Source organism: Apteryx rowi, unplaced genomic scaffold, assembly GCF_003343035.1.
Source record: "Apteryx rowi isolate R43461 unplaced genomic scaffold, aptRow1 scaffold_24, whole genome shotgun sequence".
In the NCBI taxonomy this organism is placed as follows: Eukaryota; Metazoa; Chordata; class Aves; order Apterygiformes; family Apterygidae; genus Apteryx; species Apteryx rowi.
The window spans coordinates 2,289,682-2,307,773 of NW_020448752.1; the positions used below are offsets into that span (position 1 = coordinate 2,289,682).

Consider the following 18,092-nt stretch of genomic DNA (forward strand, 5'->3'; position numbering starts at 1 on the left):
CTAAAATGGTTAATTAAATACAAAGTACAATATATGCATCATCTAATTAATCTTCAATAAATGTAATTTCAATCATTTTCCATTTAACTAACATGTAATACTGGCTAAACCTGACTTAAGTGACAAGCAAAATCTGCTGCCTTCTATTTTGTGATCTTTGTCTCAAAGCTGAGCACAATTGACTGGGAAGCTTTGGTGATGCTTTAAGAAGCTCGGTGAAGACAAGGGTTGACACACCAGAAGTGAGCACTTTTTTGCAAATTGCACTGTAATTGCATAAAATTAAAATGCAGAGTGAGCACTTGTGATTTTAAAAAAAAGGGATTAACGCATTCTTCCACATTTATGGGTATGCTTTTTATGCAGCTGTATTCGGCATTGCCGTATTTATGCTAATGCATATTTGCAAGTTAGCGCTGTTTGCCATTTGGAAGATGTCCTTAGCGATTCTCAGTCCCATTGGCAGAAACACCCTGTGCGGCTGAGGTAGAGCATTGCTGGTGCCCAGCCTTGGCTACTCATGGGCTGTTATATGCACAGCCAAACATTTTCCAAATTCCTAGGCTGCAGAATAGGATTTGAGTCTGCAAGGTCAAAACGTCTCTCCATTCAACAAGCTTTTCCTTCTCCTTGGCACACCCCCATGCACGTGTTCCTCACCACTAGGATTTGAAAAATTCCTGGACATGAYGGACAATAAAACTGTGCCTGTGACATGGGCAGATGCAGCTGCGACGTGAACGTGGGGCTGCACAGCTGCTGCAGAGCACATGGTGGGAGCGCTCAGGCTTAGGGGGAGCTGGTAATGCATGTGAGGGGCTACAGCCCCATTCTGCTCTCCCCTCGTCCCCAGTAAACCAGACCAGTGGGTCTCTGGTCCTCCTTCTTATGCAATATTCAACATAATGGAAACCAGGCTTTGTTCTTGTACTATTTTGTTCTGTTCAGCTTGAGGACTTTTTTTTTTTAAGAGATTGACTCCATTGTGTCAAAACAGACCAGAACGTGAAGGCTCCTTACGCTGACAGGCTGTGGGTGCCACCAAACAAGCAAATATTGACCGACTGGAGGGAAGACGGGGCCAAGGAGCGCCTGGGTGGGACGGCACCCAAGGACACGAGGATCAAGCCCGAGCAGGCCAGCAGGGTGGGATGAAGCGCGAGCTCCCAAGAGCGGCGGCATGGAGCAGGCATTGCGCTGGAGGACTTTCTAGCAGGGGTTTGGCTGTGGGCTCAACGCAGCTGCTTCCATGGCCTCACATTTCCTGTGTGCACCTAAATCCCCACTGGGGGACACGGACCCTCAATGTGGGGTGTCAATCTGCTGCATTAGGGATTCGTGGCTATCACTTAGAGACAGCATCAGACCCACGTGGCCAGGGTTCACCCAAGCTCTGTGCACCCCTTGCTTTCCTATTTTGGAGGTGCCTGGGTTTCCCTGCATGCCTGAGCTGGCTCCTTTCACCGAAGGGCTTGATGCAGCTCTGAGGCCAAAGCTACCGGTTACAGTTCCCTGCCCCGGATGCGGCTTCCTCCTCCTTCTGCCTTTTAAGGTAAATCCCCTTTATTGTATACAAATAGCCACCTAATTGCATGTGCATAGCTATGATGATTTTTCTGTCTTCTTTTAAAGGGATTTCTTACTAAGGATGAGCAGAAAAAAGTAGATACAATTAGAATTCCTATAATAGGGATGTTTCTCCCAAAGACTAAAAGGCTGATAGAAAAAATAGCTCCTTTACTCTTCAGAAAAAAAAATCTTTATTAATTACAAGGTTCAGGCCTATTCTGGTTTTGAAGGGTGAGCTAGTTTTGTGTTTTCCCTTTGTATAAGTATGCTGTTCATACAGATTTTACACAATGCAACAGACAGCCTTGTTAGTAGACAGGACACACGTATATTAGAAGAAGGAAAAGAAGAAACAGCAAGAAAACAGCCAATAAATCATTCTGCTCCTCCCTCCCCCCAGTGCAATTAGAAAGGACTAGGGATTTTCTGATGAAATAATCAGAAACTGTAAGTTTTCAAAACCAAATCACTTTCCAGGAAGGGCTGGAATTGAGTGAGCGTATCTGGAAAAAGTGTTAAGAAAGGGGTTGCTTAATTTTGAATGTTTCATTGTAACAATTTCAAAGAAAAAGTTTCATTTTAGGGGGTAAAAATGCCTTTTTATATGTAGCAAAGACATGAAAAAATTATTAAATATCTAAGTTGAAATAAAATGTTTAATCAAATTTTATTTTAAAAATTGCTGGTAGACTCATCCACATTGTTTCAGCTTATTGTTTACTGGACTGTTTTATGACATTGCCTTTTCATCCTAATTCTTTATGGGAACATGCAGGTGTAATTGTGACAAAAAGGATTCCAGGTAAAGGGACAGCAATACGCAGCTTTGCGAGGACATTGAACCTCACATTAGAGTTCAGTCTACCTAGTGCCTATGAACATAGCTATATTGCATACGTACAGCCAGAGATATATGTGCTCAGTGCCCCTGTGGGAAATGCTRTAGACAGTGCTAGGGGAGCAGATTGCAGAGCTGGGGCCCATATTAATAAACATTCGGCACTTGTTGTTGGGAGGCCTATAAGGAAAGCAAAGCTGGGCCATAAAGACAGCAYGCTGTCTGCCTGGGCCAAGCACCACAAAGGTGCCCCTTTGTGTGTTTACAACATATTGCAGGATGGGGGCAAAACAGAAATAAAAGCACTTTTTATTATACAAAAATACTAAAAGATAAATCCTGGCTTTACTGAAATCAAGAGAAGATCTGCGGTTGACTTAACGTAACCAGGATTTCACTCGCCAGCTACTAGCCTCACTAAGAGCTCAGGGAGCCCTGATTTTACTCTTCCAGTGAAGAGATATCCTTCAACTTAGGGATGCAAAAAAATTATTTCACAGCCAGCTAACTGCAAGCTTTAGAGCAACACAGTAATGATACTTGGTCCATTGGCCCCAGCTCCTGCAGATGCTCTGGCCTGGGCACATCCCATCCCCAGCACACACATGTCCAAGAGGCACCTCCAGAAGGTGATGCAGATCTTGGCTGGTCTGAATTACCCTTCAGAGCTGCCAGCCCCTATCCACTAATAGAGCACCTTGGCCAAGTATTTATTTCACTTCTGATCTTTGGAGATGAGTCAATGCTTTTAATCAGGCAAATGGTACAACCAAGATCAGTAGGACTATTCTCTACAGTAGAGTGAAGAGCCAATGTTTGCAGAACTAAGGCACCTAGAGCACCTCCCATCTGCAGGTCCCAGGCTCACAACCCCCCTCTAACACAGTCTCCGGGTGCTCATGTCCCATTAGCGGGTACTCCTAACCCATCATCACAACATGCAAGACAAAYGTCGACTCATGTTATTGACTACAATTGCACCTGAGCTATCCTGTGGGCCTTATAYGTGCAGAGACAGAAAGGCTGCTCATCCCTTCCCCTGGCCCCAGCACAGTATATATAGTGAAAACTACCATTACTTTTGGACCACACCTTCAGTAAAGCAAGTTTCCACTTGCCRAGCATGCTATGTTGTACACAGCATGGGTGTGCCAATGTGAAAACAAACATGGTGTCTCCAAGAACATCCCCCAAACCCCATCCTTTCTCCACTAAACTCAGGAAGCTCAGGGAAGCTCAGTTAACTTTTGTGTTTTCAGCGTTTTCCATATTCTCACACTTCAGCCCCTATGAATTCCTCGAGGGCCTGACCCAGACCCGGGAGTGCTGAAATCCAGCAGAACAGACTCTCCTCTGTCCGCTTCTCCAGGCCGAAGGAATGTATTTATGTGGGAGAGCCCTTGAGGGAAGGGAAGCAATCATCTCGAACTAATCTGTAGCCTTCTCTCATCACTAGCTGGTGCCTAAGTAAGTTAATATAACACCCCTGAAGCACTATAGCAACAGAGCGAGGATTTGCATCTTTCCAAAGAGGAAAACCATGTGGTGCAGTGGTTAGGATCCTCTAGCGAGGCTTGGGGTCCCACTTWGTACTCTTAGTCCTGTACTTACCTTGCTGTTAGCTCCAGGCAACTCCTTCACCAAGAGGCCACATCCGAGCCACAATATCTGTGGGGTGAAATTGCATTAGGAGGTGCGTTTGTTCCATACGCTCAGCTGTGAGAGTTCAACCATTTGCAGTGCTTCTGTCTAAACAAGTGAAATGAGTTAGATTTATATAAATCTCTCTTCCCTCCAGCCTCAGAAAGCAGTGATTCTTTACCTGGATTATTTCACAGATCTGGTTTAGAAAGCGGGCCTTGTCGTTGGAAAAAAAATGTAACGTCTAGCCATGCTTTTTAAGCCTCTAAAAAAATGGTAATGGWGTTGATTGTCCTTTGTAGGTTGCTTTGTGATCTCTGGAAGAAAAGTGCTATGCCAGAGCTAAGCAGATGTATTAATTAAACATCACCATAATGCATGCAATCATCAGATACAAAACATTACCAAAAATATGACACACTCTTTGCTCCCTTACCTCTTCTGGTGCAATAGTGGAACTGCTTTTGTTAGTGAGATCTAGTGAAGATGTGACCAAAGACAGAACTGACAGCTTGTACATAAGAAAAGAGAAGCTGCATCCTGGGCATTTTAGAGACTTTTATTTCCTAATGGACCTTAAYGAATTTTTTCATTAAGCTGTTAAACTGAAATTGTGAATCTTCACAACATACATACTCTAGCAAGGAGCTGGGGCTAGTCAGCTCAGATTTCCCAGAATCAGTGTCTTACCTTTGGCTGATCAAGGACTCCATCAGCATCATCTGAGTTGTAGTGAAAGCTCACATTCTTCTGTGTTTTCACCTGTGCTCACAATAACATAATGTCTTATCTAGATAGATCAACATATTTTCATTCTCTCATACTGAAAGCGCAGGATTTCTTYCAATTTTATAAACAGAAACAATTTCAGGCCTTCTTTTCACCCCCAAATCCTCCATGAATTCACCCTTCTCTCATATGCTGCATCCAGTTTAGTTACTGCRGGCAGCATTCACGCCGCTGTGGAGCATCTCCCTTTGGAGATCTGCCTACCTTTCCACATGGAGACTCACCTTGCTGCTCTTCCATGCTCTCAACGACGTTCCACTCAGTGCTTCCTAAGGGACGGGGGCGAACATCTCCTATGCGTCTCCTGTTTGACTGCTGTCTCCACAAACCTCAGAATGAGAGGAAACCAACCTGGAGAGTGAAGCGATCCGGTTCACGCTGAGCAATGCACTGGGTCTGTGTGCGAGCTCTGAAACACCGCCAACCTCCCCAGAGGTTTAGCAAAATCAGTATTATAGAGAGCAACCCCCCAGTATTAAACGAGAGGGAAGAGAGAGGAGTACATACTCATGTTGACATTTGCCCCTTTAATTCTGTGTTAAAATTATAACCACTGGTTCATCTCCATCAGCCTGCTTCCTTTTCAATGCTCCCTTCTACAGTTCTTTTTGAAGAGGCATACAAGCCTGGAGGCTGAAAGAGCTTGATAAGTAACCCCAGTACTGATATCAGGAGAGAAAAGTGCTCATTTTGCCTCACCTGCTTCTTAACGGTTGCYAGTACTTTCCAGGATTCAGCCATTATAATCACCTTAAATAGTCATGAAATAAAATAAAAATAAATATACCTTAAATAGTCATGAAAATAAACAAAAATAAATACAAGCATGATTTTCTGGTCAAAACTAAAAAAAAAAGTCCACACACTTCACACAAATTCTTCATGAAGTTGAGAGTGCAAGAAAGATTTACAGCCTCAYTTTTAAATATTTTTTCTATGCACCCAAACCTTTCTGATGTAATTTTGAGATCTCACTTAGTCACTCAGTAAYTGAGCTACTCAATAGCATGGACCACTTTTGCCTCTTCTAACCTTAACTTTCAGAAGACTTCCAGTGTAAGTAAAGAGCAATAACTCTCTGAACTACCAAAGGAATCACACCAAWGCAATTTATTTCCACAGAACCATGCAATATTCAATGATACAGTGAATTCATGTTTTAAAGGACTAAAACCCTGCAAAGAATTAATTAGGCATGCACTGAAGCCTGAGCTTTTAACAGTTTTCCACCCAGTTGTAGAATTTTAAGACCACCAACACTGGATACYGGCAAAGATTATCAAATGTATTCTAGGCTGAAATTTATACTAGTCATAGGGCTTGGCCACTGAGCAACTGGAAAATATTTCATGAAGGCTTTAGCTGTGCTATTATATTTTGCAAAGAAACTTTTTTTAAAAAAATCCATACTATCTGGAAGGTTAAATTCGGGGCAGAGTGACTCACTGGAAAAGTATGTACTGCACAGAATTTTGTCTTCTCTGCAGATCAAGCAAATTGTTAATACAGCAGAGATATATTTATGGTCCCAATACTGCAAAGCAGGTATGAAAGGGATTAATGGGGTGGGTTGGTGTCTTTGCAGGATCAGACCCATGCATGTGCACGTGCGTGTGGGGCTGGCTGAAGCCACCCATGTGGTAGGAAACTAGGCAGCAGCCTCTGCTCTGGCACAGGGCCGCAGAGCAGCCACTGCATCCGGACCTCCTGAATGCCCTGGTAACTTGGTCCTGGCACACATGCAAGCGCTAACAAACTTGGAGCTGAACAACTTCTAGAATTTCTATAACCTGGGAAATTCTGGCATTGAAATGTTCCCTACTATACTAAAATGCAGGGAAAACTTACAATTTCAAAACTGTTCAGAGACCACTTATTCTGAAAGATTATAGTTYGAAAATGGTGAAATATGAGATTTTACTATTCCTGAGACTAAAAGGTTTTGTCATGTTGAATTGGTTCATAGCACTTCTTTTTAAGTCAAATTTTCCCTCTTGGGCTTGGTTAGCTTAGGTCTGTAGCTCTCCACGGTATTACAAGCCAGCCCCTGGAGAACATCTCCCTGCGAGCACTGGCGACGTTGCTGCGTACAAGACAGACTGTCCTCAGAYGTCCCCCCTATAGGCACCACGCGGTCATGGCAGCCTACGCTGCCCTCACCAGTGGCCACATGTGCCAGGAAAAATTATTTTTGATAAACTAACAGAAAAAGAGGCTTTTTAGCTCAACAAGAAACAAGATATTTGCATCTTTGCAGAAACAAGATGAAAACAAAATATTTCCTCTTGAGAGAAAATTCCAGTTCTGTAAAGATGCCATTATCTGGAAGAGTGTACTGCTTTTTCCACTTCTGTTGCCTACTACAGTATTAAAAAGAAATCTAGACATGACAAAACAGTCACCATTTGATAAGATCCTTGGCCACCCCTAACAATATCGCAGAGAATTCATTTTACAAGATGGGAAACTCATATTAGATTTAGCATTATTTTCCTCTCACTTGTCCGCGATTGCTTATGCCAATAAACAGATCACTTTTACCATCACAGTTGCTGGACTTGCTCGTGATCACTGAACAAGGGCTGCCCGGGGAATTGCTGAATGCTTCGCTCTCCAAAACGGGTCTCCCAGGCCTGCTGGGTTGTGGTTTGTCCGGGCCGATGACAGACAAATKGAGTGTCTGTCTCAGAGAAACACCACCACTGATTTCATCCTGAGCACGTTGGGGATGCAAGGAGGTAATAACTCTTAGATGATCTCATTGCACAATATATTTAATTGAGATAGAAACATAGGACATGTTCTACATCACAACATATTGAAAGATGAACGGCTTTCTAAACAAAGCATATACAAATCCACGTGACACCAATGCAAATATGGATTAAACTAAGAAACAAACCAACATTCTAGTAAAGTATTTGAAGACAACAATAGAATTACACTAAAATCAGCAAATATATACATGTATGTTTATATACACACAAAATACCTATGTAAGGCTAAGAGGCCTGATTTTCATTTGCAATGAGACAATTTTATATCACTGGGGCAGGGAAGACTGGCCTTAAAGTAAAGAAGAAATATATCAGCTTATGTCAGGACATCATAAAGGAGTTTGTTCAAATGAAAATGAGACCTTCAGATCTTTTTAAAACAAACATATTCAATTTTATGTCTTTAATTTAAAATGAAAGCTGCAGTGTAATGGGCAGTGGTCTCCTAAGGGAGTATTTCAACACACAGAGGACTGATTCTGAAAGTCTAAGAATATCATGGAGGGGAGTATGCAGATCCCTACTTGTTCAGATTAAATGCTCTTGCATTATCTAACGCAGAGGAAGGGGAAGAGAGGGAAAAGTGTTAATGTTCACAATGCTAAACCTTAGCCTATTGAGTTCAGCTAGGGATAATGATTTAAAGGCTTGAATACTTACTTGGAGTTTCAAGGAAAATTTCCCAAACGTGGAGAAGTCTTTCTTTCTCAGGCACTCTCCTTGGAGTGCTCCTCTCAGTCTGCATCTGCTCTGCAAAGGATCGTGCCTTTCCTGACCAGAGCGCTCTACAGCAGAGAGATTTTGAGGCCTTCTCTCTGCCAGGTCTCCTAAGGAGACTTATTCAGACTTCCTCTATCCCTGTAGTTCTCAGTAATGGGAGCAGAGATCTTTTCAGAGAGTCTCTGCAGACTTGCTGCAAACAACCCCAGCACAAATCTTGCCTGTCCTTCTAAGGGCTGGCACTCTCAGATGATCTTCTGGTACCAGTATTGGATTTGGAGCTTCCCAGGCACTACAAATCACTGCCAAGGAAACCCAGCGCATAACAAGCACTACTAGAAAGGGAGAGGAGGAAGACAGCTCAGGAGAGAGAACCTCAGAACATGTTGGGGTTGTTTGTGGCATAGGCACAAAAAATTGTGTTGGTTCCTACATGGTCTTGAGCAGATGTTTCAGCCCATCCCCAACAGATGTGCAGCAGTTTTGTGCAAGAGGAATGACTCAGTTCAGTAACTATCCCCCTTTTCCTCTCTCCTTCTTGCATCATGTTTTGTGACAGTTTGCATTTTACATGCATCAAAGGGGAAAATTTGCTGGTTTCTCCACAGGACATTCTGTTTTGGAAGGGAAGCATCCCTTAAATTTAAAAAATCAGTAAGAAAGTATTTTCCTCTTTTAACTGAACTGTATTAAGTTTTCATTAAAAGAGCTGCATGTAGGTGTGAGACTTGCTGTCTGGTAAGGCACAACGCCTGATTTTAACAATATGATTAAATTTTGGAATTCACATGATCAGTCTTCCTTATTCAGGACTCACCTATTCCCAAGAAGTAGAAGTGGACTTCCGCTGTTTCTACCGTCTTTCCTGGCAACACGTTCCATTGCTTCATAAAACTCTCCTTATGATTATAAAGTTTTCCCTCACATACAATCTAAATCTTCCCTGCTGCTTATTCTATCCCCATTGACTAATGAGAAGACCTGATACCTCATCTTATTAAAACAGTCTTTCTTGCACTTGCAGGCAGTTTCAGCAGTTTTCCTAGACTGAACAGGCTAATTTTTCTTAGCTCCTCTCTTAGGTATTATCTTTCATTGCTAGCGGTCTTCTGTGCATCTTTTCCATTTTCCTTACATCTCTTTAAAAATACAGCGCTGTGCAATGAAAGCACATGTTTTGATGCAGATTGGTCAGGATATCTTGCTCTGTTTGTGCTGTCCTTTTCCATAGACCTCTTATTTACAATAGCATGTTGTTGGCCTCTGTTATCAAAAAAAAGAAAAGAAAAAAGAAAAAAAAGCAGATTGTATTTTATACATCCATGAAACGGAGTCAGATCCATCATGGGAAGCCCACAGCATCACTTGTGCTTTTAGATATCTGGAGTTAGCTCCTCTGTTTCTTTCTTATTAACCCAAGCAGTACCACTGGGCTGCAGAGGTGAGATGACACACACAGACTTTGATCGGTTGTGTTTCAGTTCCTGTGCCTTTTCCGCATTCTCCACTGTGAGAAGAGAAAAACAGACTTGTATGAGAAATGTTCTCCTTTGTGGGTCAACAGTAATGAAGAAATATTGAGAGCTATTGAGATGACTATTCGTTCACTGGGGATGAGCTATCGCACTACAAAGATCACATTTCAGTTATAAAACAGAACACAAAGATCAGTGTTCGGTTGAAAGAGAAAATAGACAATTTTAACCCTGTTTTGTATTTTGAAATATGTTGTATAGCTGGATCAATATAATCTTTTTTTTGTCAGTTCCCACCAGCGCAGAACACACAGTTCATATAAGTGACTATCTTAAAATAGCTTTTAAAGAAACAGCTGTACTATGCAGATGTCCTGCCAGAGCACATATAATTTTGTGTTGCTTTATTAAGTGACTGTTTGGATGTATACGCAATCAGGACAGGAGGGCTATARCCTCCTCCAGCCCTATTGCCAATGTATGCACGAGGGCACCATCTCGACTAGAGAGAATGTAAAAAAACCATCCCAAAACACAGCTTTTTATCAGTTTGCTCTGACCACATTCATGTTTTTCTTCAGGAACAATATAGTTTAAACAGTTAATGTAAACTCTAGATTAAAATATCTACATCCACAACAGATATACTGTGGGTTTAACATGTTATGGACTCACAAATGTCACACAATTGTATTTCTTCTTGCCAAGCTGGAGTAAAATCTTTGTGCAGATGAAGTGATAACCATTCTACAGCTCTTTATTAAGTTTTTAGTTAACTGTTTAAAGAAAATTACAAAGGAAAAAAAAATACTAGAATTAGAAAAAAACAAAAAGAGTAAAAGAAAGTAATAATACTTTCCTGCTTCTTAAATATTTTTCCAGTACACATGTAATAAAGAAATGTTCTGTATATTAACATTAGACCCATCCCCTTAATCCAACTTAGCCCATCTCTAGAGGAAACGTTACTTTAAGGATCAATAAAAACTGAAAATTTTCAGTGCATCACCTTTACAGAAGTGATTGTGCTAAACAGTGTTGCGCTAAGTATTGTAAAAATTCATAATGTTCAGTATCTCATATGCTACGTCTCTGGTAAGCCTGGAAATTAAGCATTTCATTGTGGTTCGAAGGTTACAATGATATTGCTCTCTGCATTTTGAAAGATATATTTTACAGTTTTAACCAGTTACACTTTGTGTGAGACTTCAGCAGTATTAAACCATTTTGAAGTGCAAAAACTAAGCTTTCAGTTATCTAAAAACTGAGGTTGTGCTTATGAAAAGACATGAAGTCTTGAGCCACTGCTCCTTCTAGAGCTGATATTTGGAACAGTGCTGTTAATGGTGGGCTTGAAATGCATTTTAATAATACTTAGCAAAAAAAAAAAAAACCCAAAACAAACAGACCTTAATTTCTGGAAAGCGTTTAGGCATGAACTTCATGTTTTGAAACAGTCATGACCTTGGTCGCCGGCAGAGAGAAATGGGCATCCTAGCACACGGCAGATCTGCTCTGCTTTACCCATCGGCTACAGGGGAAGAGGGGCTGCAGCCAGCAAGCGCCCGTCTCTGCTGGACTACGCGGGAATCCAGGCGACCAGGTCAGGTGTAAAATATCCACCCGCAGGTCTGAAATTAGGGAATCCTCCCAGCCCTGCCTGTCAGCTGGTGGTGCTCAGCTAAGGATATGCACTTTGTTTTCCAGGCTCTAACACGTTTGTGCACATGGGGAGTCCCAGGTTCACGTTGCAGCAGGCAGGTTCCTGCTCTCCCCCTGCCTGGCTGTGCAATGGCCTCTCTCTGCAGCTGGGTGCCCGGTACCCACYGGGCAGGTGTTCACGCACCGCTGTCTGGAAAAGGTAGTGAGGGCTGAAGATTTTGCCTTGGCTATCTCACAAATCCCAGCAATACCACGGATGTGCCACGGACTTAACACAAATTATCGTTGTCATTTGCTTGAATATACCCTAGCAATGGGGCAAGGGGAGAAGATGGGATGGTAGGAAATCCCTACCAGCACCCACCGGATTTCCCACTTACCGGTCAAGGAGYGGCACAGTTTTGGCTTTGGGCTAGAGTCACCCTGTGCTGAGTAGGAGTCAGCCTTCTGTGATTAAGAAAGAAAAGTACTTTAATGCATTTATGAAGATTGCTAGCAAGTCTGTTAATGACACTCACGGTTCATAACCAAGCCATTTACAATCCCCAAGGACTTGGTTGCCATTTCTTTTACTTTTGCCAAGAAAAACAAAAAGAATTACTTCTAAAAATAGACTAAATACATGGCAGGGATTTCTGAGGGGAAATATTTACAGGCGCYGATTTGTTTTGAGTTGCTGAAAGAGGTCTGAACTCTCCAGGAGTAATTCAGCAGATCTAATCCGAAAGCAGCAGATCTGGTGTGAGGAGGACACAGCAGATGAGCAAAGGGAAACAAAACCCACATTTAGGACAGGGACATTTCTCACCTTGGCTGTTCATCACCTTGGCTGCCGGCCAAGCAGGAAGGTAGCGAGCTTGCACTAACGAGCGCTCTGTCCTTTCACTTGAGTGCTAATCTCCATCCTTCAGAAAAATTCAGTTAGCACAATGCTGCCTGAATTGTTTGGTATTTCTGTAAACTGGGAATAAGTCTCTTATGCAGCTGTGATTTGGCATCTAGGTCCAGAAACCCAGGCTGCCAAATAACTCTGGACACCTCCCAACCTGGTTTTCTGTTTTGTTTTGTTTCGTTTTTTCCCTCCCTTAACGAGGGACCCGATGCCCTCAGTCCATTGTGCGCAGGTTTATTGACTATTTTAATAACAATGGCTTGCAGGCTTGAGCAGCAGTAGCCTGGCTCCCTAGAAAGCCATTCCCAGGGGCATTTAATGATTCTCAGAGCATGCTCCATGAAAGGACTCCGACATAATTACTAAAGGCAGTATGTCATTTACGCACATGGCTTACAGGCAACTCCAAATAAGCTCCTTCTGGGGGAGCGTACTTGTGTTTTGGCAGAAGAAAGGACTACTAAGTTGCCTGGCTACAGGTGCAAAGATTTTCTGGGTGCTCAGTAGTAAATAGAAGACATCCTAGGTCTCAGAAACCACAATGCCAGGATACTTTGAGTTGGATCCTTTCCTAAAATAAGGGAGACCGAAAATAAACACAGTGTTTAGAGCCAACATGACACACAGCTACAGGAAGCAAGTAGCCTTCCGCAGGAATTTTGCCCTCAGGCTGAGGAAGGTGAACTTTCTGCTGGAAATAGAGAGTCTTGGAGTTAATCCTCTGGGCTACAATTCAGAGTGGGATTCACCTCTTAGTTTTGCCAGGATTTTTCTGTCTTGTGTAAATCATTTAATCTGTGCCTTTGACTCAAGAGGGATAAAGACTGCTACTTTCTTACTTCTTTTCTCTGCCTTAGCTACTTGGACTGCAAATTCTCTTTGGCAGGGGTTTTCCTAATGCAGTGTAAGATGCATCTTGTGCCGTTCTAAACTCAAAAGCTGGGCATCTAAACCATGACAGCCATCCAGTTTCGATTAGAGACTAGGAGTGATTTTTCCTGGCAGAAAACAGGTGCTGACAGTAGGTTGGTGCCTATCCTGCCTAGGGTGCCAGTTTCTCTCCATTGACTACAGAAAGAGCCAGGTGTCTAACCRCCAGAAACTGAACATTCGGCCAGGCAAATTTTACCTTCGGTTCCCCCTCCAGCTGGTGAACCCATACACCCATGGCAAGACAAGCTTCTGTACATGCCTTATGCTTGTGGTGACTGATGGAGCGGGAAAAGACAAAGCAGCACATAATAAATTATGAGATGAATCTAACTGAGGTATCACAGCTTCATATTCTAACAGAAAAAGGTTAAACAAGTTCACTAAAAAAAAAAAAAGCCCTACATGCAGAGAGTCAGTGAACAGAAAAAGCTGTGTTTCTAGTGAATCAAATGGACTTCTTAGTTATTCGCTCGGCTCATAACATGTAACTGACTGAATACTGCAAATGCTTTTTTCAAATAGACTGAAAACAGAAGATGGCACACACGTTTCACCAGCACTGGAGGATTTACAAGGGCCCTTTGCTTAAAGTTTGTCTCACAGTCCCTTGATTTCCAGGTTGGTTTGCAAATATAATTGTAATGCTTCCATCTTGTGGTGAAATGTAGGATAGAAAACTGCCTAGAACAAGACTGTATATTTTTTCTTGCTGTCTCAAAACCTATAAGGGCAAACTCTTCCCTTTAGAACCAGAAAAAATGGAGTATGTGACAATTAGAAACTCTCCAACATGAACTAGCCGTATTTTTTATTCGTAACTTGTTAAAATGGCATTTACTTATCAACTTGACATAAAATTCTGAGTGGTTTATTTTAATTTTTTCAGTATGAAATTTTAAATATTTGGCTGCTTTTAATGAGCTAAAATCTACTTTTTACCAGTCTTCCTTCTTTCCTCTGAAGGCATTCTAATGTTGCAGCCTGTCTTTCTACAGGATGAAATAATAGCTTTCTAGCACCCTGCAACTTCGTGTTAATGTTCTGAAGTTCTTCCAGAACATTGTCCTACAATTTTCAGGTATTGCTTTATTTCTATTCGCAGTAAAATGAGACAGAGATTCTAAAACATTAACAGATAAAATACTGAACACGCAAAACACATCTGACTTTTCCTTTTAGGTGCAGAGGGCTGTTTTTTGGGTTTAGAGTAACTTTTAAGAATATCACTAGAATAAGCTCTCAGTATTTACACTTGCTTTATTTAGACTGGAACAAAGAAAAGCTGGCTGCTGTAAAGGCATGTGATTAGCACTAACGAATGACTCCTGTGAGACAGCAGTATTAAGCATCAGATCAGCATTGTGCATAACACCTAACAGTGTTAGCTGTGTAATGCTGATAAGACGACGCTGAGAACGGTGCTGCAGTGCTACGAACTACCTACTGGAGAGGCAGCGATCCCTGCAGAATCATTCAGTGGGAGATCTCAGCACAAAACTCATGTCTGTGACTGGGTTTTGGGACACCTACTCCCTTCAACAGTTTGAGAGACAGCTGTAACGGCATAAGCCAGTTTGCTGACTGATCTGTGGTTTGCTCAGTAAATCCTGCTGCTTTTGCTCTTCCCAGAAAACCTCACAAAGATGTTCTGTCCTCTGAATGGCCAGTTCTAGGTATGCAGAGTAACAGGAGTAATAGTCTTCCCAAAGGTGCTAAATTTGCTACTAAAGTTACTCCATTCTCTAATGGGAGCAGCAGGGGATATCAAAGCAGGAGCTCAAGGGTTAACAGTCAGACGTCCTTACTTAGAGTATGTAACGTTGTGCACAAAATCAGCACTAGTTTGATGTTGTTCTTTTGAAGTTTAATTATACCAAATGTTCCACAGGAAGATGCCATGTTCTTTCCTATCTATTTTGAATTGTAAGTACCAATCAGCATGTAAATGATCAAATTAAATCTTTTAAGTTGTTTGCAAGAGCCGGAACACCTTTCTGTGAATGAAGGACTAAGCAGCAGAAGCATTTGGTACATTACTTCAGTTCTCGGTGGGCTCTTCAATGACTGGCATTTCAACAAAGAAATCAGAGTGGAATAAAGCCTGTGGCAGTCCTGAGTTCTTGCGCTGTCATGGAAAATTACTATCTAAATAAAGAAAGATAAATTATTTCTTTTAAAAAGGTCATTCTGTTCTCCTTAGTGATGTACTCTTACTATACACATTAGACGCCACAGTCTGCATTTGGACAGTGCTCAAGCCAGCAAAAGCTAAGACTCAGAGAAGTCAGCGAGATTTAGGGATGGCATACTGCTCAGCAGTTACTGACTATTGAACTTTTTGAATTTGGGAGCAAAATACCTATAGCTTAATTGTGATTCCTCTAGAGTAAAAGTTGTACAGAATGGGAGGAATCACAAAAAACCACCAAGTCCATTACTGATGCACCATTTCAGAGCCATTTGTCTTTCCACGGGGAATTTTTTGCCTTACTTCTTTCACTGATTTCCAAAGACATCAGCAGAAGACATCCTTCACCAGCCATAGACATTGTATATGTGTCTCAGTGCACAGTCAAAGCAAAGTATTTACCCTGTTTCTCTTTTAATTCAGAATATGAACCACCATGGAATTATGCCAGTAGTAAATTTGGGCTTAAAGTAGTTCTCTTAGGAATCTGATATGCAACACTTCCTTCTATTTTATTTTCTTCAAGTCTGCCCAGAACTGTAGCTCCTTTTAAAAACAAAAAACCCACCTCCAAAATAAATAAAAAAGCTCAACAATAATGCTTCTGTCCTTTCAAAAGATTTTGGGGAAAAAAAAAACAGGACAGTTTCAAATGTTTACAGTACATCTGGACTGGTGACAATGGGTGTACCAAATTCCATTCTTTTATGAAATCTTCCAGAAAAGAAAACATGGGAAAAACAGGTCTTTAAATCTACAAACCAAGGCTCAATTAATAACATTTGCTCAGTAAATATCTTTCCTAGTATGGATGGAAGCCTGTGTTCACAAAGGACAGAAGAGTGCTATGCACAAGATGGTTCATTTGTTTGTCAGGAATTGGATTTTCTTCTTTTTTTTCAGGCCGCCCTTGGTATTTCCTAGTTCTTGCAATGTAATTTAGGATTAAGAGACACTTTTTTTTTTTTTTAAAGGTAACAGGATTTGTCTTTAAAGGGAAATACCACCAGCAACAAACAGCTCTCTTTCCAGTGCTGGTTATATCTGCTAGCAGGAGATCCCTCATCAGGAAAAATGAATGGTGCATTGCGTCTCTTTGCAGTTACAAGCGTTTCCCACTCTCACTTACCTCCTTCCTGGAGCTGAATGTGTCGCTTTCACTAATTTCCGTCCAAAGGCTCCTGTGCTGGAGGATCAGGATCTCTTTGGCCTGCTCTGTGGGCTCAGTCTCTCYGGGAAGGGTGTGCCTGTTGTATGCCGGCACCTGCTCGCATTACACCAAAGAAACTGCCATTAAATTTGGGATGTGTCTAAGCAGCACCAGACAACAGGGCCAACAGAGTGGCAATGTGAGGGGGCAAGGACCTGAGGCACTGCTTAGTCAGAGGAGGAAAGGAATCATGGTTTCCCACTGATAAGAAAATCTGCCAATATGGACTCAGCACAAGGGGCTGCTACTGCCACTTCTTCCAGCTGGGACAGATCACGCCATGCTCCCCTCCTGGGGCAGCCTCCTCTATATCCCAGTCTTGATACCCCATACAGGGAGCCAGGACATCCTGGGTGTCATCCTTCTTTCTGTAGCAGCAGCCTTTCACAATTGCCTGCACCTTTCAGGGCTCTTCAGTCCCTTGTAACCACCCTGCCTAGTTATGGGAATGAACTGATTTACCTAACTATTAGAGGTGAAACTGGAGGGAAAAGCCAAAGAGGATAAGATGGGATTCCAGAAGCAGTGGCATGCCCTCAACAGCAGCATATTCCCTGCTTATTTGTGCACAAATACCTTAGTGATCCTTGAATGACAAGCCTGAGATACATCTGCACTAGTCCAGGTGAAACACCAACCTAAGTGCAGCCACTTTGGTCAAGGTGTCTTCAGCTAGAGCTGCCTCAGTCCCTCTGCCCAGCCCTCCAGTATGTTATATTAGCCCCACCTCAACATAAAAATCATGTATTAGCATGAACAGGAATAACAAATCTTGCTTCAAAAGCCATAAACCAATCAAGTGTGTAAAATCTCCCACTAACATCAATGGGAGTTGGGATAATGCCATTGCTAGATGGGGCTAGTTTGGGTCTAGGCAAGAGTAAGTGCAAACAGAAGACCTTCATCTTTTTCCCATACATTTCAATAGTTTTCCTCACAGCATTATCTGACCACTTCTCTCAGCTCAGCAAAATGACAGAAGGGGGTATCTGATCCCTCTGTGCCAAGACGCCCATATCAGTCACATCCCCAAGGATTCAGTATTTTGTGCACAGTCCATAAAACAAAGGTTTAGATCAATTTTAAGGATAAGGCTCCATGTTATCACCATGCAAACAGCAATTACAATGCACAGTCCTTGGTGCTATGTAAAACCTTAAACAGAGAGATTATTCCTGAGTTAGTCTGTAAACAGCAAATGTTTTTATGCACCACCAGATTTACTAGTTTCATGGCAAAGCTGCTGAGAGGCTTTAAACCCTCTGTAGAATAACCATCACTATGGTCTTCCCTGTCCCTAGGCTCTGGGGGTCTCCTCAGTTTTCCCAGACCCTTCCTTTTATCCATAGTTCCCATTCTTTACTTATGGTGCTAATTCATTCTCTTGCTTTGAGACGC

At 42.1% G+C, this 18,092-nt stretch overlaps 1 protein-coding gene across 1 annotated transcript in view; it reads right to left on the reverse strand.

Moving 5' to 3' along the window:
* Positions 1-9,707: 9,707 nt before the first annotated feature.
* Positions 9,708-18,092, reverse strand: part of LOC112966300 (sodium/hydrogen exchanger 2-like) — a 34,402-nt gene continuing 26,017 nt past the window's right edge. Inside the window, exons 10-12 of the mRNA XM_026066280.1 lie at positions 16,614-16,748; positions 11,852-11,918; positions 9,708-9,841 (exon numbers count right to left, since the gene is read on the reverse strand). Of these exons, the coding sequence (XP_025922065.1) occupies positions 9,708-9,841; positions 11,852-11,918; positions 16,614-16,748 (336 nt within the window). The remainder of the gene's footprint in view (positions 9,842-11,851; positions 11,919-16,613; positions 16,749-18,092) is intronic.